The sequence below is a fragment of the Pongo pygmaeus genome, chromosome 12 (assembly GCF_028885625.2).
Source record: "Pongo pygmaeus isolate AG05252 chromosome 12, NHGRI_mPonPyg2-v2.0_pri, whole genome shotgun sequence".
NCBI classification, from domain to species: domain Eukaryota; kingdom Metazoa; phylum Chordata; class Mammalia; order Primates; family Hominidae; genus Pongo; species Pongo pygmaeus.
In genome coordinates this window covers 103,001,731-103,022,058 of record NC_072385.2, presented here as the reverse complement: position 1 = coordinate 103,022,058, position 20,328 = coordinate 103,001,731, and the positions used below count along the sequence as shown (strand labels likewise).

At 49.6% G+C, this 20,328-nt stretch overlaps 1 protein-coding gene across 3 annotated transcripts in view; it reads right to left on the bottom strand.

Annotated features, from left to right (window-relative positions):
- GALNT14 (polypeptide N-acetylgalactosaminyltransferase 14) overlaps nt 1-20,328 on the bottom strand; it is a 234,215-nt gene that overhangs the window by 15,293 nt on the left and 198,594 nt on the right. For all 3 annotated transcript variants that reach the window (XM_054476282.2, XM_054476284.2, XM_054476281.2), the window contains 5 exons: nt 19,936-20,023; nt 19,010-19,094; nt 16,372-16,475; nt 6,223-6,349; nt 3,554-3,646 (listed from right to left, as the gene is read on the bottom strand). In XM_054476282.2, the coding sequence (XP_054332257.1) occupies nt 3,554-3,646; nt 6,223-6,349; nt 16,372-16,475; nt 19,010-19,094; nt 19,936-20,023 (497 nt within the window). The remainder of the gene's footprint in view (nt 1-3,553; nt 3,647-6,222; nt 6,350-16,371; nt 16,476-19,009; nt 19,095-19,935; nt 20,024-20,328) is intronic.

The following is a 20,328-nucleotide window of genomic DNA, read 5'->3' as shown; positions in this document are numbered from 1 at the left end:
GGTCCACAAATGGGTCTGATGGGCAAAGCCGGGGCCAGGGAGGGTAGTGAGGAGGCAGCTGTGGAAACTCAGGTGCTGATCATGCTTTCAAACAGGGAAGTGGGGGTGGGAATGAAGAACGACAGGCTGAGTGCCTCCACACCTCTCGGCACCCACCTAAGTTACATCCATGTCTTGTTCTTCCTGGGCAAACACATAGAGCTGGCCTTGCTTCCTGTCCAACTCACTTCCTTCCGCTCTCCACCTCAAGATTGCACTAGAACTTCTTCTTACAGAGCACCAACCACAGCTCATCACCAGACTCTAAACTCCAACAGGATGGGATGATCCTCCATCAGGAAGGATGTCAGGTTTCTAAAATGCTGAATATTGGGTGTTTAGCAAGGGCCTGCATGCTCAGTGCATGATGGTGCAGTGTTACCAAGACTTGGTGATCATTTGGATGGGAAAGAGAAGGAGAGGGATTCAAGGTTGACACCTAGATTTCTGACTTGGGCAACAGGTGCAAGTAAAACTCTTCACGGGGATGGGAAATATCGGATGAAGAGTAAGTTTAGGAGCAAATGTCATGAGTTCAGTTTAGGACTTGTTGAGTTGGAGGTACCAGGGAGACATCCTGGTAGAGGTGTCCAGTTGATAATTGGATAGAAGGGATTGGAGCTCAAAGGATAGGTTTAGCTTAGAAATAGAGATGCAAATATCAGCAGCATAGATATAGTGCTTAATGCCAGGGAGAATATGTAGTAAGAAGAGGCTTTTTAACGGACCCTCCGGCAAGACCATCATACAAGGAGTAGGAAGAGGAAACAGCCTGCAAATGGGACGAAGCAAGCAGTGCCTAGCAGCAGAAGAAACGCCATGCCTGCAGAGTTCTGAAAGCCTAGGGACCAGGGGACACCAGAGGGGCTGGGGGTGGGAGAAGACTTATGCTGATGGGGCAGCGAAAGAGGACAGTACAGGGTGCAAGGAAGTCACGAGGGAGCCAGGTGGGAGCAGTCTCAGGGCCTGGGGGCCAGGAGTGAGGAGGGGAGTGGAGAGAGGAAAGCAGACCACTGCTTCATGAAGCTGGGCACTGGAGGAGTGGAAAAGACAGAGCGTGGATGATGAGCAATGTTGGACTGAAGGAGGGTTTTTGTAGTTTGTTTTCTTTCTTCCCCCTCCTATTTTTTTTTCTTAAGATGTAAGACACTGAATAAGTTTAAATGCTCACGGGAATAATGCAGCAGAGGAGAGACCAGGGATCAGGGACAGAGTGGAAGCACCCAGAGGGCAAAGCCCCCTAAGGAGTGTGGTTCTCAAACTTGTCCCCATGTTAGAATCACCTGGTGTGGGGTCTTTAGAAAAATTCTACAGCCCAGGCCACACCCCAGAGCAAGTAAACCAACTCTCTAGAGGAGGGGTACAGACTGCAGTCAGTTTGAAACTCCCCAGGGGACTCTGATATGCAGACTAGTTTGGGAACCTCCTCGGTAGAACCTTGCTCCTCAAATTGTGGCACTCAGGCGGGCAGCATTGCATCACCTGCAGCTTATTAGAAATACAGACCTCCAGAGTCAGAATTTTCATTTTAACAAGATCCCCAGGAAATCCGCGTGCCCATTAATGTTTGAGAGGCCCTGCACCAGGAGGCAAGAGGAGATGAATCCAGGCAGTGGGAACTCGATAAATGTTGATTTACGAATGAATGCAGCGATGAATGGTGCATCCAGAGTACAGGTGGAGGGATGGAGACCACAGCAGGAAGCGCAGCCTGTCCTTGGAGACAAGAGACAGAGAAGGATGCTGCAGATGCAGTGAAGTTAATGGGTTGGTTTGTTTTGGGAAGTTGATGTCATCTATTTCATCTGTAAAACAGAAGGTGTCATCTGCTGCCAGCAAAAGAGGGGGGTGGACTAGGGGCTGGGAAGAGTGGAGGTTTAATGAAGATCGAGGGAGAACGCTAGCTAGGAGAGGCAGCAGGGCCAGTGGGCAGACTGCGGGCCTTGCTGAGACTGACGACCATGGTGTATTATTAGTAGCACCAGCTGGCATTCCCAGTTCTGTTCAGCAGCCTGTGTGCACAGGAGGACAGGGTGCAAAGTCAGATTCATCTAAGGTTGAACCTGGATGAACTGTGGGGATGGTGTTGCTAGATGGACAACAGCACAGAAGGTCTGAGGACAAGACCTTTTGAGTTCAGTTTTTAAAAGAGTAGAATCCAAGCTAGAGAGGGAAGGCAGTGAGGGGGATGTGGTTGATATGGCCAACAGATTGGAAGTTCTGATGAGGACTGAAAATGAATGCCTTGGAGGTTTGGAGTGAGAGAACCTGAGGGGCGGCATGGATTGATGGTTTCAGAGGTGCAAATCATTTTGGTGGGTTCTGATTTAATCTTCCCACTCAGTGACGGGTTCAACCTATGAATTTAGGCTTCAAAAAACCCATCTGCTCAACAGCCTTCATATGATGAGTGGGTGATGTCAGTATGACAAAAAGCCATTGGTTGCCCCCAAAGAAACATAAATGACAGCATTAGTGAAGTTGCTATTTTTCTCTAATCAGCCCTGGGCTGGGGAATACAAGGTCATTCCAGGTTTTGAAATCAGACAGGTGTGGTTTGAACCACCATCCCCCTCTGCCATGGTGTCATCTAGGGCAAGAAGCTTAACTTGTAGAAGCCTCAGTCTCCTCATCTGTAAACCAGGAGTCATTATGCCCATTCCTCAGAGTTGGGAGGATTAATGAGATGCCTTATGTAATGGTATCTAGCTTTTATTATTTATTTATTTATTTTTAATTAATTAATTTTTTTTTGAGATGGGGTCTCGCTCTGTCACCCAGGCTGGAGTGCAGTGGTGTGATCTTGGCTCACTGCAACCTCCACCTCCCCGATTCAAGCGATTCTCCTGCCTTAGCCTCCCGAATAGCTGAGACTACAGGTGCCCGCCACCACGCCCGGCTAATTTTTGTATTTTTAGTAGAGACGGGGTTTCACCATATTGGCCAGGCTGGTCTCGAACTCCTGACATTGTGATTCACCCGCCCCGGCCTCCCAAAGTGCTGCGATTACAGGCGTGAGCCACTGCACCCAGCATGGTATCTAGCTTTTAATAAACATTCCTTTCTCTGTCCTCTCTGAGCATGAAACTTGAGCACGGCTGTAGAGGACACATCTGTATGCATGCTGTTCCTCCAAGGAAGGAGAGAGCTTAGGCTTGGATGACCTAGAACTTGGAGGGAGGAAGTCCCACCTAGAAGGACTAAGGCTGTCTAGTCCTGCCTCCTTCCTCTCTGCAAAAAGCAGGAAATATTGGTCCATTGCACAAGGCACAGCTCAGCTCCCCTAGAGCTGGCAGTCCAGGTTGCCAGGCAGTCATTCCATAAGAGCTGCCTAAAGCCCTGCACATCCAGAGCTGGGGAGGAGCTCTGAGCAATAGGAAAGAAGCCACAGCCTTGAGCCCTGCGGCAGCTCAGGGTAGCTAAGCTGACTGGCCTATCGGCACCCATTTGCATCGGTCCTATGAGCTGGGCTCTTTTGCAGTCTCTGCCCTCCTCAACCTGAAGGGACACTTACTTCCCGAAGGGCCTCTCCAGGGCGAATGGCCGGGCAGCGTAATAGTATTGCTTGTATTCATCCATCCACACTTCAGCTGTCCGCTTGGTGTTCCTGGGAAGACAAGGAGTGACAAGGAGTGTCAGTAAGGGGCTGTCTGAGAGGCCTTGTGAGTGCCAGTTAAAATACACATGTGTAGGCTGAGTTGGCAGCACCACCTAGGTGAAGGGCACCATGGTCAACCGACTATCATTCCTGTTCCCAGGGCACTGAGCCCAGCCAAGCCCCACCCAATCTCCAAAGGGGTCTTTACCCCAAGACACAAGATTTTAGTACAGGTTGAGTATCCTTTACAAAAAAATGCTTGGAACCAGAAGTGTTTTGGATTTGGGGTTTTTTAAATTTGGAATATTTGCATATACATAATGAGATATCGTGGGGATGGGACTCACGTCTAATCTAAACATGAAATTCATTCATGTTTCACATACACCTTATACACATAGCCTAAAGGTAATGATATTTTTCCCTTGGGGATGCTGAATAAACTGTGGGTTGTCTGCCTGCATTTTGACTGTGACCTGTCATGTGAGGTCAGGTGTGGAATTTTCCACCTGTGGCATCATGTGGGTGCTCAGAAAGTTTCAGATTTTGAAGCATTTTGGATTTCAGATTTTTGGATTAGGGATTCTCACCTTTAGTAACAACAAACCTTTCTCCTAAAAGATACAGACCAGGAAAATCATGCCAGAAACTGAACTTCTGTGGCTATCAAAGAAATAGTCAGAAAAGGCTCAGGAACCCTACTGGCATCCCTTCACTGCCAGTAACCAAGAGTGCAAAGGCAGGGCCTGTGTGGGCATCTAGCTTCTGGCTGTCCTTGGGCTCTTGCTCCTGGGTTCTGTCCTTTACCACAGTGGAAGTGCTCAGGTCCCAGCTCTCCAAGGGGAAAGTGGGCACACACAGGTCTTCCCATAGGCCATGCAGTTAGCCTGCTGCAGGTGTAAAGAACTAAGTAATCAGGCTTCTCTTTCCAGACTTTTTGCTAGCACTCTAGTTTTTAAAATCAGGTTATCTGCCCTGACTCTGACCCCACGAATCACAGAAAAGGAGACAGACAGAGAGACAGACACTAAGGATCCCTCAGCCATCAGGCGTACCAGAAAGAGCCCCAGAAAAGAGAGAAAAGATGTCAGAAAACAGTCAGGTGGCTGGTGGCCTGGGCAGCAGTGGTAGAGGCCAAGTAAGGGAACTTGGGGCCTAACTGAAAAGGGGGTGCTCTTGCAGATGCTAGCTCTGCTTTAGAGCAGAAGCATTCAAGAGAGGAGCATGGCAAGCCCTTCTAAGCTAGGACCTGCAATGACAGTTTATCTACACACAGCCTGGTCGGTGGGGCACTGGAGGCAGTTAACAGTGCCTCCCTGGGTCCTTCCACTGACCTAGCCATTAGCACATTGGAAGCTGTTTAGCAGACATCTGTGCCACAATCTTCTAGAAACTGAATGACCTACCAGTGGCATGCAGGATGCCCACTGGCCAGGGCTCAGTCTCAAAGACAATGACTGGCTGGAGCCCCAGGCTCTGCCCCTCATTTCCAGGCTGGCCCCCCTCCAGGTGGCCACATGGCTCCTGCACAGCCACCACTTCCCTGTGCCAGACGTCCCCAGCTCACCTTTACTTTTTAAAACCTGAGAGCTGAGGCAGCCCTGCCTTTGTTCCCCACTGCTTCCTGGCCTGCTGATTTTCTTATCACCCTACCCTTGCCCTTCATGTTTTTGCAAAACGTGTGGCCAATTTTCCCATTGCTCAAACCCATGTCTCCTCAGGACAGCTGTGTTGGGGTGGCTGTGTCAGGACATGATGACACAGCTCCCCCTACCCCAATGGACCAAATGACAGAAAAAAAGGAAGAGGAGACCAAGTGGAGGAGTGAAGCTATCAGATGACAAGAGACAGAGGGTGGGGGAAAGAGAGAGAATCAAGAGGAAAAGATGGAAAGAGGAATATTCACAAATTATTCTGAAAAGAGAAGAGAAAGATCGAAAGAGGAGAAATCGAGGAAAAAAGAGTGGATGAAGGGAGGAAGCAGGGAACAGGCAAGGGGGCACCCTTGGGTCTCTGAGTCCCAGTAGGAACCACCCCCCAGACAGGAGGAGAACACACCAGCAGACAGGATCCCAGGGTCTCAGGCCCTGCTCCAGCCTGGACCCTTTGACTCTGCTGGCCAGGCCCTGGAGCAGGGACCTAAGCTGCATCCCTTGGGCCTCCCCATTCCCTGCATCTGCCCAAAGACCTCTCCCCTAGTGACCCAGCCCGAAGGTGGGGCAGTGGCTCGTCTAGAACTCCAAGGTAAAAAGGGCTGCCCTTCCCCCATCTCACAAAACCCCAATATCCGGAGCCCATGCCCTACAGGAGAGCATTGATGGGTGACTTGAAGCCCATGAGGCCTCATGTGGGGCCTTCCGAAGCCTCAGAAGCATTAGGGAAGCCTCAGGCCCTAACACTGGATGTGACAGGCCTGCCTTCCCTATCCAAGCAGAGTCTGGGTAGTACGAGGTGCAGCCCCGGCCAGTCCAAATCACATAGGCAGCCTAACAGAGCACCAGGGACGGCTGCAACCCTTACCAGCAGCCGCCCAGCTATGGCTGCCTGTGCTGCTGCCCACCCACGCTGAGCCCCTGGGCACTTACTTTATATACGTGTTGGCATTTCCATCAGGGAAAACATAGGGGTGCTTCTTCCGGAAGACGTGCCCCACTCGGCTGCAGGGGACGATCTCTAGGCTGCCCCCGCACATCCACACTCGGAAGGAGATTTCTGCAAGACAGTCATGCCCCTCCTATGACCTGTTATCACTGCTGCTGCAGCTTTGAGGCCCCAGGTCTAATGAAACGGTGAGGCCCCCGCAGAGGCCAAAGAACAGACTCTGCAGCCAGTCTGTAGGCTCCACTGGCTGAGAGACCTCAGTTTCCCCATCCATAAATGGGAATAGACCTGCCACTTCGGAGGGTGGTATAAGTGAGCAGGGAAACAGTGCAAACCAACACACTGGCCTCTGGAGCATATTCAGGGGCCAGCATGGCGGGGCAGGGGCTCTGCTGCAACGTCTGAGCCTGGAAAGGAGGAGCCTTGGGGGCACCAAGAGAGTTGCCTTCTAACTTGCGGAATAATTCATTGTGGAAGTCTGGTTAGATGCACTCCCTGTGATCCCAGAGGGTTAGAGTCAGGATCAAGGAGAAAGAAATTTCAATCGAGAATACGGGAGAATTTTCTAACAATCAGGGACAAGATGACCATTGTGAGAAGACTCGGGACAGGCTAGAAAACTTCATGGTGAGGATGCAACAGAGGGGACCGAGTCCCCAGAAGGCCTCAGCGCAAGGTGTCCACAAAAGTTCCTTCCATAGTGAATGCAATTCTACCACTGGGGAAGAGCCACCTGAATCATAACCCAGGAGAAGAAAGTCTGTGCAGTTAACTAGAGCTGAAAGCAGCTCTAGAAAATGCTGGAAGCCTCAAAGCTGTTGTTGCTGGTGTCCCCTAGGTTTGTACACACACCCATTTCTTCCTGGTTGGCTGCTACTATGGGCCCTCAGAGAGGTGGGTGGGATGGAGTTAGCAGAGGCGGCTGTGATGAGTGTATTTCTCCCTGGGACTGCACCCCAGTAGGCTTGAAGTAGTGCTTCTGCCCTGAGAAGGAAGCGGTGGCATACCAAGTGGGGAGGGAGGGAATTTTCTCACTGCCATTGGTTAAAATTGCCAGTGCATGGTGACATTCAAAAGCAGAACAACTGTGAGTGTTAATATTGCTCTTAAATTTTCTACAGATAATGTACCCCCTAACTGACCGCAGTGAGGGCAGGCTGCTTCCTGCATCCCACTGGGCCTGTCACTGGTAGAAAAGGCAGCTCCTCATCTGTAGGTATTCTGGTCTGGCTGATGCTTCTGAAGTTGAGCCCAAGCATGTGGCTGCCCATGTGAGGAGCCATGGGGAAGCAGGCTGGGTGTTCAGGGGAAGGGAACAAGGATACGGGTATTACAGGGCCTTCATCTCACATGTGTGTCCTGCACCCTGCTCTCATTCACCTGTCCCCAGCCACCTTTACCTGTCACCTACCTGTCTCCTCCCACGTTTCCTTGGAAAGGCCCCTGGACTGAGGTAAGACTTCTTTCACACTAGCCCTACTCCACCACCTTCTCTGCACCTGCCCCTCTGCCTACTGCTGTTCACTCCCAGGAAGCCTGGATTCCCCTCAGGGTGGGGACCGTGTAGACTCAAGGAGGAAGAGAGGACTTCTCATGACTGCTACTGAATCATGGCAATAACATGGGGGAAAGGAAACAGGAAGAACTTAGCTTCACAGTCCGCAGGCCCAAGTCTGCAGTAACCAGCTAGTTGTATCCTTGGGAAACCTGCTTAAGCTCGTGGAGGCCTGATTTGCTCTTATGTCAAACAAACGTCATAAAAACACTCCATTGGACTGCCATCAGCATCAAATCAAATAGAATTTTGAGAACAACTGTGTAAACGCTAAGTGTGATTGAAAGATCAGAAGTTATTATGAGACATCCCTCTAAAGCCAATCTCTTTAAAACATGGACATCACCCACCTGTGCCCCCTTTTAATTTCTTAGATGACTTACAGATGCTTCTTCCCATCTTCTGCCACACTGCAGGAGACACCTGAAATGTGTGCACTTCACATCTGAGATTTCGACTCTCCATAAAGTCCCACGGTATAGAGGGAGTTGGCATTTGCCTGGGGCACTGTTTGAATCGTTTTTCACATGAGTCATTGAGCAAGGAGTGAGCTCAGCCAACTGCCTGGCACCCACATCCCCATCTTGCAGTAGCACATAGAGGAACCTGGAGGTCGGTGCGTGGAGTTGTGTCAGCACGTGTGAATTTCAGTCTCATGTCTGTGCTCCAATCAACTCCTCTCCAGAGACTCAAAACAGGGCCTGCTCCAGTTCCCAAAATGGAAAACCCTCCAATTCCTCAACACTAGAGATGGAGTCCTTGCTCGCTAGATATAACTTACACATCTTGTGCCAGCTTTCTTCTAAAGATATGTATGGGTTTCATCTACAGTCTCTTCCTTTCCTTGTATTCAAATGAGACATATGTCCCTTTGCCTTTGCAAAGTGAATCCCTCCAACCTGTGCCTCCACCTCATGCCCCACCCCCATTCCCCAATAGCTGTTTCTTTTCTATGATCCCTCCTCCCAGCTCTTTATTTCTCTCTGAATCTACTGAACTCTCCCTTCTGCCACAGCCATGCACAGGTCCCCACCTAGGCCAGCACCATTGCCTGGCCCTGATCCTTCTCTACCTTCCTTCTGGTCTCCCCATGTTCTTCTACATCCCCTCAACGCTCTGCCTCTGAGCATTTTCCTGACACTGCTGTCGCCTCTGCTCCCAGAGTTCACTCTATGCTGAGGACTCATCTCCATCCTACCAGCCCCAACTCTGCCCCACACTCTGGCACCAACTTTCCATGACTGGCTGAGATATCTACTGAGATGCACGGGACATTATCACACCCAAGACATCTCCTATGCCCTCAGCATCTTCCCACAGCCCGCTGTAGCCCTGCCTCCTCTGAAGACATTCTTCCTCCTTCTAATTTTCTTATGTCTGTTGCCTTAATACAAAAATTGAGTATTGCAATTCTGCAAGCATTAGCCACGGGAGGAAAATGACCCCTTCATTTACTTCTGGGCCAGGCAGGCAGTAGCTGATTAGTCCTAACAACCCTGCTCCATTGTTATTAATGTTCTTATTTTGCGATGCAGAAGCAGCTCTGATAGGACAACTGAGAGCGAGGAGCTGGTGGCATTCAAAAGCAGGGAAGCACATCTCTCCAACTCCGAAATTCATGCTCTTCCCCTGACACCACCCTGCCTCCATACTGAACATCGTCCACCAGCCAGTACAGCTGCGGATGCAAAGATACCGACTTCAAGGCACTCACAAACTAACAAGAGTGACAAATATACAGTTAGCTGTCACATTCCTACCCTATCAACTCACTCATCCAGTCCTGAAGGATGTCCATCTCAGGTCTCCTTCAGGCTGGCTGCTGCCACCCAGAGGAACCTGCAGCCGAGATGAGTTAAGAGCATCTCTACTCTGGAGTTCAGATTGTTATGCCTGGAATTATTGGAGGCACGTGTCTTGACATGGATCGCTGTGCTGCTGCCAGAGTCAAGAGGCAGTCTGAGGGATGCAGCTTGGAGTTTTCAGATTAGTGTGATGATTTATAGGGATGACAGTGTGGGTTACTTAAAATCTAGGATATACAGGTGCTCTACCCTTATCTACATCACTGACTTCAAGGAAATGATGTGTATCCTCTCAGGATTGCAGGCCAGGCCTGGTGGTTCATAGATATCTGCTGAGACCTTTGGGACAGTCTTGCAGTGCTGAGGTCCTGTGAAGGGGGCTTGCACAAGTGCTATCAGAAGTGCTGTAGATTCATGTGTGAGGCGGTGGACCTTCCAGGTATAGCTTAGGGCCTCTGATCTTCGAGGCTGCAGCACCTGCAGAGTCATCATTTCTGAAGTGAGGGAGGAGGGAACAAAAAAGAATTGTGTAGGGAGTTTGCTGGGGGTTCTTGCTGAGTCAGCACCCACATAATCTCCCTGGTGATAATGCCGCCTCACGGAGACCCAAGTCCACTTTGAATTCCAGGCATGCAGATGTGTAATTATTCCATCCTCATCGGGGCACTGTTATAATCTTACTTTCTTTAAACATCAGGTAAATATTTGAGAGCGAATTGCCCTCCTGCCCTCCATTCCCCCCTCTTTCCTTCTGTCTCTCCATCAGCTGATCAGTAGTTCTTACCACCCCTCCCAGGGTCCTAGCCCTTCACCAGAACCAACTTCTACCTGGCAAGCCCATGAATGGTGGACAGGAATTCAGGGGAGAAGGGGCAGCTTTCTCTCCAGGAAGCAAACCACGACTATTCATATGCCACTGCTTGGCCATACTGGTCAAGGTTCTAATTTCGTTTTATAGCCTGGTTTCTAAACAAAGGCAAAGAGAATTATTACACGTGGGTACCACATTTTAAATGGAGCCTCATATAATGTATATGTGTGTGTATTGTGTATACAATAGCATTGTCCATTCTACTTTTGGCCAAGTTTAAACCTCTGTCTGAGAAACAGACACTCACCTGGCTATTGTCATTCCTAAGTCCACACATATTTATGTACAATGGGGAACCTTGCCTTTCAGTAATTTTTAAGTTCCCAGCATCTACTGGGCTAGAAAGCAAGCTCTGTTATTACTCTTTAATGAACGAATGCACTTGAGTAGAGATAATCTTATTAGCCCACAAAACATCGCCTTGAATCTGTGAGCAAAACTGCATTTCACCCACAGCTGGGACAAGCAAGTCTCCATCCACACCTCTTACTCTAGACAAGTATTGACCACAGGCATGCCATGATCTACAAAGCCCATACGACTGCCAGGTGACACCTTTATCTTTCCATATTCTCTATGCAAACAGAGCAACTAGTGTCTGATGGGACTCGATTACACTTAGGGAAGTTGAGAAGCAGCAGGAAAGGACGGCCTCAAGGGGTCTCCCTTGGGCATGGGGCTTTAGCCAGTAGCCCAGACAAGGAACAGAGTGCTGGCTGCATTAGCTTTACTCTCCATCTGGGGGAAAAGGTGACTTTCTATCACACTTGGATGCTCTTCTCAGATGAGGCCATGTCCCTAATCTTGAGCCACCAATCATGGAAAGGGTGAGGCTGAAAGAGAAAGTCAAGGAATAAACTACTCCAGCAGGTCACACATAATCCTCATTTAACAAACCTTGCTCTCTGAAAGAGAAGGCAGCTCACCCTGGTGGAGCACAGGCACTTTCATTATCTAATTAATCTTCGCAACAGCCCTGTGATGTGGGGCCTACTACCATTTTCCACTACTGCAATAGCAAATCCCCACAAACTTAGTGGGTGGGTTTGGCGGAGCCCTCTGCTTAGGGTCTCAGACTGAAATCAAGGTGTCAACAGGATGGCTTCTTTCTGAAGGCTCTGAAGATGAATCCACTTTCAAGCTCATTCAGGTTGTTTGCAGAACTCAAAGTTTTCCTTGGGGTTGCAGGACTGAGGTTCCCTTTTCCACCTGGCTGTCAACTTGGGGCCTCTCTCGGCTACTTCCATGTTGCCCCCTCCAGCAGCCATGGTCGGTACTTCTCAGGCTTCACATCTCTCTGGTTTCATCTGCTACTTCTCTTCTGCCTCCAGCCTGAGAAAGTTCTCTACTTTTAAGGGCTCAAGTGTTTAAACTGGGTCCACTCAGAAAAGCCAGGATAATCTGCTACCTTCAGGTCACTGATTAAGGACCCGAAACACATCTGGGAAATCCCTTTGCTATGTAAGGTAACATCCTGACAGGTTCCAGGGATTAGGGTGTGGACATCTTTGGGGGGGCTGTTCTCCCTACTACAGGGATCAGTCTCCACTTTAAAGACTTAGAAACAGGCTCAGTGAGGTGAAGTAACTTTCCCAAGGATGCATAGGGATGATTACAGGATTTAAACTCAGGCCTATGAATGCTTAGTGATGATTATAGGATTTAAATTGAGGCCTACCTGATTCCACAGCCCACATTCTTCCCATAACACACCCACCCACCCCCCGCCACACACTTACACACTCAGGAGAGCCGAGCCTGGCACAGCCTGGTGTCCCTGACTACATTCTGGGACAGCAGGTGGTGATAGTTCCTCTCTGGGCCCCAACTCACCTCTCTTCTCAGCAGCCTTTTGTGCCTGCTGTGCTTTGGAAATCCCCCATTCTAAATTCAGGAATCCCATATTCACCCTTCATGTATGTGCCAAGGGCTCCTTTTTGGAAATATGCACCGCTTACATACCTACACACACACACACACACACACCCTATACATACACACACACACACACCCACAAACACACACACACACAGACACACACAGACTTTATACTAGGGCAACAGATTCCTTTTACACACACACACACACACACACGCACTCTCTCTCTTAACAGATTCCTTTTATCTCTAAAGACCAAAAGCTAAAAGTAGGATGCAGCTCAAAGTAGACACATTACATGTACACTGTGTTATGTAAATTGCAGTTTAAGCATCCAATTTTAATGCAAATCAACTTCTGAAAAAAAATCTAAAAGCCACATTTCCCTAACATCTGCTCATAGGCTGAAATGCACATGTAATGATCAAAACTATTCAGCTCACCTTAGAAATACTTTGGAAATGGTGGCACTGAGGTCAGGGCACGTGAGTGTATGAGACACGGCTTTCACATGGCCACGGCAGCCAATCCATCAGTGGCTGCTTCTAACCCATGAAAACCAAGATGGGGTAGGGCAGGGGCCATGTGCTATTGAGTAGGTCACAGACACTCTGGCCAGAGCCTGTCCCAATCATCTCACACATCTTTGTGCTGTGAAATAAAGACAGTACAACATATGCAAACATGTCTAGAACACACAGAAATTCTATTACTTAGAAAGGAGAGATGTCTCTACCAGCTGCTATTATTCTTATATTTAAAGGGAAACCCTTAAACATGTCTCTCTAGGGCTCCGTTTAATCCAATGAAACTTATTTTAAATGGAGCCTCATATATATTGCCCTTCCCATCTTGAATCCCATTCCCATTCAGTCTCTGGCTTTTTGAACCCACGTTTAGTGAGTAGTTTCTACCATTGCTGGCTCAAGAATGAGAAGTCAAATGAATGATCTTGCCTGTAAGGAGCCCCAGGTTTGGTAGAAGGCTGGGCGGCAGGCACAGAAGAAGAAAGAGACAAACACATACAAAGGCTCAGTGCAGTGATGGAGAAGACAACCTGGTGCTGAAGGGTGCAGAATGAGGGAGAGGATGGGCCAGAGGTAGGGCAGGGAATGCTTCCTGGTTCTAGAGGAGGTGGCCCCGGGGCTGAGTCCTGCAGAGGGTCAGCTTCTGCAGCAGAGTAAGTTTGGTGGAAAAGGGAAGCTAGGTCCTAATAGTGGGTTGGACTCACTCTGGGAAGAGTGGGAGGTTCTGTTGGTACCTCTGGACCTAAGGCTGAGGCAGGAGCAGGCTGATGAGGCTGGAGAGGCAGGCAAGGCCATGGGAGGTAGGGATCCAGCTGAGGAGTGTGTCTCCCCTTAGGACAAAAGGGAGCCACTGAGAATGCCAGGCCCAGAAGGGGTGGGGAGGTTTGCATTTCAAAACAAGCACTTTGGCAGGGGTGTGAGAGCTCAGATTCGATAGTACAATAGAGATGGAGGACCACTGAGGAGAGTATGGAGAGATGGAGAGAAGGCGACGGATGTGAGTGATGCTGAGGGCAGTTGATCTGCAGGACTTGGTGACTTGGTGGTTAGGATGCCCCTCCTGCCACACTCTGGAGCCAGGACTCCTTTCTTCACCCCTTAGTGCCATCTCCCCTTCGCAGCTGGAGCATCACTCGTACACCCCATCCAAATCCCTGATCTTCACAGGGACCCTCTTTCAAATTCCTCCTTCAAGTACTTAAGTGCTTTGTTATCCCCACCCGCAGATGTGACACTGTCCACGTGATACAGCCACCACTGGAAAAGCACTGCATTTTCTGGCATATAAAATGCCAAAAAAAAAAAAAAATCCAGAAATGGCTTTCAAAATGCTGTTAGCTGGCTATAACATAATGGAACGTTGGGGTGGGGTTAAATGAAGTGTTTCCTGTGATAGCTGTTGGCAGTGCTTTTTTTGTGGTTTAAAAATTTTGTGATGGATTGTAAATGTCTCTCCCACACTTCCCAGCACCCTCTCCAACTTCTCTATTCCAATCAGCCCTTGTTGATGCCAAAAGAGTCGGAAGCCAGCTAGATGAGATTGCTACTTGATTTGAGCAGATGTGTGTTAACATTGCTATAAGGAAAGGTATTGCTACCAATACCAAAATGGACCAGACTGTGCCATCCTTGAAATTCATGCTGACTGAATCCAAATAGAACTTCCATGTGGAAGAAGAATCATACTCACTTTGTGCAGTTCAAGAGGGCAGTACAAGCCCCGACAGACAGAAGATGGGGTAGCTAGGCTTTAACTTAGAAGAATTCTCTAACAGTTCAACAAAAAATTTATCTACAACAGAATATGCCAAACTGTGAAATAGCAAATACATCATTATAAGAAGCATTTCAGCAGAGATTGGATGGCTGCTGTCTATAAGAAATGCTGTAGAGAGGATTCATCTGATGGCTGAGAGAAAGGCTGGAACAAATCACTAACTATAACAAAAACCGAGGTTGTCAAGACATAAAAATGGGCTCCGCCCTGTAAGAGAGAAGTCCCTGTCCCACTGAGAACACCAAAGGTCCACCTGCTCCAAGTTCTCCTGGGCTGGTGGAGGCAGGACCAGCCTCGAACCCCACACCAACAGCCCCCTATCACATTCCAGAAGGCCTTCATGGGCTGGGTCCCAGGGAAGGGATTCGATTTTGTGAGGGTGTTGGGGTGTTTTTCTGTTTTGTTTGCAGGGCATCCAGTCTGGACCCTGTATGGCAGGAGACTGACTTTTCTGATGCATTTCTCTACACTGCCCAGTTTGGGAGAACAGATGCTGTGGGTCAGGCCAGAAGCCATAAATTTCCAGGAAATAACTCTTAGTGACTGAGGGAGAAAGCCATAAAACATCCTGGAGGCAGAAACAGGAGAAAACAATGGCAGCAGACAATGCACAGATTACTGCTAAATGCTGGGATGTGCCCCATGGATCATTCTCTTGGCCTGCGCCCCTGCTCAGAGAGCCCGCGCCAGACATGTGCCACGGTGCCCAGAGAGGGGAGGGTCCTGACACTTTGGGATGCTCCCTTTTACTCTACCGTGATGTGTTCATTCAACAAATAGTTACAGAGGGCCTCCTACCTGGCAGCCACTATGCTAAGCACTGGAGACAGTCAGGAGCAAAATGGACCCCAACCCCTGCCCTCATGCAGCTTCTATCCTAGTGATCTCCTAGGTCTCACCTGCTGGAGGGAACTGACACGTATTATGCCTGCATGGTGCCAAGATTTTACACACTTACTTCAATGGCTTTTAACAACCCCAAGAAGTAGAGCTAGTATCCTGACGTTAACACCTTTAATACACAAGGGAAATGAGGTATTAAGTATCACTAACTAGATGGAATGGGTCTTTCTGACTGTGTTGTTTCTCCTGTGGCTGCAAGCCTCAGCTCTATACCACCATGACCGGATCTAACCATCTGTTTGTACAGTTTTGGGTCCTATAACCCAGCCCCGTTCCCTCACCCCTTCCTCTCCCACTATAAGATAAGGGCAAAATATCCCCAGACCCTCCTCATTATCCGAAACTGAGTGCTGCAATCAAAGAAGCCAACAGACTTTAATGGATGTTAATGGATGTCACTGTTGTTCCTGTTCCTCATTCTTTCTCTTCAAGATCCTTCCAACTGCCAATTTTCAAATGCATCACTCCTAGCTCAAGCCTGTATCTGACCCCTCAGATTTGGTGTTCCTCCTTGGTCTTCCTGGCTGTTGCATCTCAGCTTTCCCCTAACAGTCTGTCAGAGCGTGTTTCCCTGGTTCTCAACAACTATGCAGCCTCATGGAGAGATTCCCTTGTTATTAACACCCTCCAACAACTATTCCTTTGGCACCCTACCCGCTTTCCCCCAAAAGAGTAACTCACCATCTCCCAGGACCTCATCCCAAGCACTTGTGACTCTCTGACAGCTTGGTGTTGGATCCGAAACCACAGAGGTCCCCGCCCCAGTCCCCAGGGTGTATAGAACAGCATAGCTCAGGATGCAGAGGCAGGGACTCACCAAAGTTCTCCCCACCCCAGATGTCCATGTCCATATCATATTTCCCCAGGTAATCAAACCAAGCTTTGTCGATCACGAAGAGCCCTCCAGCTATGATAGGAGTCCTGTGCATTTGGAAGAAAAAGAGAGGGGATCAGTTCTAGTGGGGAGATCACTCTCAAATTCTTCGGCCCCTTGAGTCTGAAACACCCATTTCCCATTTGGGGAAAGAAAACCCCATTGGGGAAGAACCCATTTCTGTTCCTCTCGAGAAGGGCCAGTACATTTTCCAGTTACCTAAAATGAGAACAAGCTCCAGGGTTTTTCCTGTGATTGTAAATCTCCTGACCTTGCAGACAGGCAAATTCACTCATTAGCATATCTCCCATGGGGACACAGGGCTCACTCAGGACCCCTGCTATTCCGATGACCCAGGGAGCTTCCCCCAGCCTCTTCCACAGGCTCTGCACAGCAGGGCTCTCTTGGGAGCTCTGTTACTGGGAGAAGGGACAGTGGGCTACCGACCACACAGAGGAGAAGGGCTGAGGTGGCACTTGGTAGCAGCGCATCTGCTTCCTGAAACTGGGCTCTCTCTCCTTTTTTTTTTTTCCTCTTTATGCCTCTGTTATGGGTTGAATTCCTTCTTAAAAAGACATGCTGGAGTCCTAACTCCCAGTATCTTAGAATGTGACTGTAATTGGAGACAAAGTCTTTACAGAGGTAATCAAGTTAAAATAAGGTAATGAGCCCAATATGACTGGTGTCCTTATAAAAAGGGGAAATTTGGACTCAGAGACAGACACACAGAAGGAAGAGGATGTGAAGAGATACAGGGAAGACATAGCCATTTACCGGCCAAGGACAGAGGCCTAGAACAGCCCTCAGAAGGAAGCAACCCTGTGGACACCTTGATCTTAGATCTCTCCTCCAGAACTGTGAGACGATACATTTCTGTTGTTTAAGCAGCCCCGTGTGTGGTATGCTGTTACAGCAGCCCTAGCAAACTCACACACCCTCATATTTTTTTCCTTTTCTTCGCCCCAGTCCCCAACCTTCCCTGGAGAGATGCCAGAGAAATGCCTGAAAAGGGGCTACCAAGGAAGGCAGGAGGGGAGCAGATTCCAAGCTAATAATCAGTGGCGGGATAGGTGGGCAAGCCCTCAAAGATCTGGCCCCCGTTCAGAGGATCCAGAGGGTGAAGGGAGTTTTCTTCCATATCAAACAAGTAATTGATGGGCAGCTGGTCAGAAGCCCAGGTCTCCTGATGCTGCCACATCATGCTGTTCCCTGAGAACTGGCTTTATCCTGGGAAACAAGTGCCCTCTGATGAGCAGAGCTATCCCACAAGAAGAGAACCTGTCCTGAGAATGCCACCCCTGGGACAGAGGCAGGAAAACCCCATGGGAGCTGCACAGCATCACCTTGACCCTTTGCTCTTCCCACACCCACACCATGCACTGCCCCTGGTGAGGAGCTGATGTGAGCTGTGTGATGCTCAGCATAAGAAGAAGCTCCTCCTCCCTCTCCCTTTAGAAATGAAGGACTTTGTCCTGGGTACCATCTGGCTCCAATTTTCCTCTTGGCATCTCTCCATATGGAGAAGCCTGGAGGAGCAAGGAGGGGCCGTCAGGTAGATGAGACCAAGGTCCTACCCCACAGTAGAGTTCTTAGAATCTCCACCCCCATTTGGAAGGTCACCATTCATATTCCCATTCTTAGCTCTTGCTAGTCCCTTTGTCCTCAATTTGACTTAGGCCAATGCAACAAAACTGATTAAATACCTACTATGTGGCAACACCAGAGACACAGAGATGCCTTTGGCTAGTCCTGGGCATCCCTAATCTGGACTGAGAAATCCAGTGGCCTCTGTATCTATCCATGCACTTCTTATCCTCCTGCTGCCCCACCTGAGGCAGGTTTGTTTTAGCTTAAGTATTCCCAAGAGGCCCGGGACGGGTTTACTGTCCAGTAGGTAGGACACCAAGACCATCACTCTTGAAGCTGAGACCACACCTGTGTGGTGACCACTATGCTCTACTCTACCCCAAGCCCTCAGTTGGTCCCCAGGCTCCATGCAAAGCCCTAGCCACAATATGCTGTGGGTCACAGTGGGGACTGGGAAAGAGAATGTGGGACAGGACAAAGCCACCCACAGCCTGGCAAAGCTGCCAGAGTTCATGCCACTGTCATGTTCCTGCAGAGAACAGGGCAGCTGTGCTTATGAATACGTCACAGTGACCTTCATATTGGCCTCCACTTATAGCAGCGGCTGACTCAACATCCCTGGGCTGAATCCTGATGTCCAAGACCCTGGGACTTTGCTCCTGGCCCTAAAGGACCATCTTTCCCCTCACTAGAGGCCGAATGGGACTACTCAACCAACGTTGGGTTCCGACATTAGCAGGAGACACAAGGACATCATGGCATGTGTGAGGGTGGGCAGCACACCTCAGCACAGGCCTCTGCTAGCCCCCATCCCCTTAGCGAGAAGTCCCCAAAAGGATAGAAACCTAAAATAAAGGCAAAAGTGGAGACGGCCTGGCAAAGGGCTCCCTTTGTCTGCTTGATGCTTTGACATCTGATATTGAGCACCTCCCTACACTTGACAGGATCCAGTGGCGATGGTCTGCCCACCCCTGCAAGGACCCTTCCCACTTACCTGATGGGCTCCGTGGGGTCCAGGCGCCGAGCCTTCTGCTCTGAGGAGAGCTGCTCCCACTGGAAGTGGAGGCTCCAGTCAAACCCTACAACACAGCACCAATCCACCTGCTTTGGTCTCTCAAAAGCACTTCCTCATTCTGCACCTTCTCCAGAAGGTCATAAATGTACCCAGGTCCTGGAGAGGCAGGTCTCAAAGAAGCCGGTGGCTGGGATTGCAGGTTTCCCTAGGCTGATCAGCAGCATGGCTGCCAAAGCTCCGTTCACAGCTTCCTGTTCTTCCTCTACCCACCACTGCCTCTCTGAGCCTTCTCTGCTGTGTAGGGTTAGAAATAAAGGGCAGAGGATAAAGAGCCTAGGGGTAGGGGCCGAGGATGACAGGATGGACAGTCATGGAATGTGGGCCTTGGCACTGAGTCTCAGGATGGTGTGAGCAGGAGGTTTGCGAGAGGCTCCTAAACTACCTGAGCCACCTAAAAGTCATTCTTGCAGAGGGGGCAACAGTGGGCCCTATGTGGAGAGCTGGGGTGGGTCTCCCCAAACACGCTCCCTTCTCTAAGGTCCCTACTCCTGTTAACAGAATAATCACATGTCTCTAGGAGAGGGTGGTGCCCACTGCTGGCATCAGAACAATGCAGGCCGCATGTAGCTGGGAAATCCTTGCTCCCATCACGTTTTTGGACGTAAGTGGGGTGAGCTGTGTCTTAGAGCTGGAGCTCTGGGTGCTGGGAGCATCCTGCCCACCCCCTAGCCCTTCCATCCACAGTCCTGGTGGTAAGGGCCAAGCTAAGGTAATTATAGTGCAGGTTGCAGGCTGAGCTTTCTCGACAAGCCACTAAGAGCTTTTCCTTCACTCTCCCCACTTAAAAGCAGTGACTGGGAGGAAAAGAAAATCCTTACTGGGGAGGAGGTGTTAGCCCAACTCACCCCCTCTGAGCTCCGAGGCAGACTCGATGTAGGTGAAGGTGTCCAGGTTAATGATATCGATCACAGGGCACACCACCCGCGTGTAGTCCTGTAAGACAACAGACCCGCACTCAGCTTATGGAGAGGAGCCCAGCTGGGAGTCAGGGAGCTTGGGATGGCCTTGTGAGGGTAGTGCCAGAGATGAGTTTTGTGGCCTTCATAGAGCCCTTTCATCTCTGGATCTTAATTTTTCCATCTATAAAAGGGGGTACTGGGCAATGGGACCTCTCCAGTTCTGATGCCTAAAATGCTAAGAGGTTTTCCTTGACCGCTGGAACCTCCCTGCCACAGTGGCCATCTAAGAAAGATGGACATGATGGAGGCTGGCTGGGGAGTATTGCACACCCAGAAAGG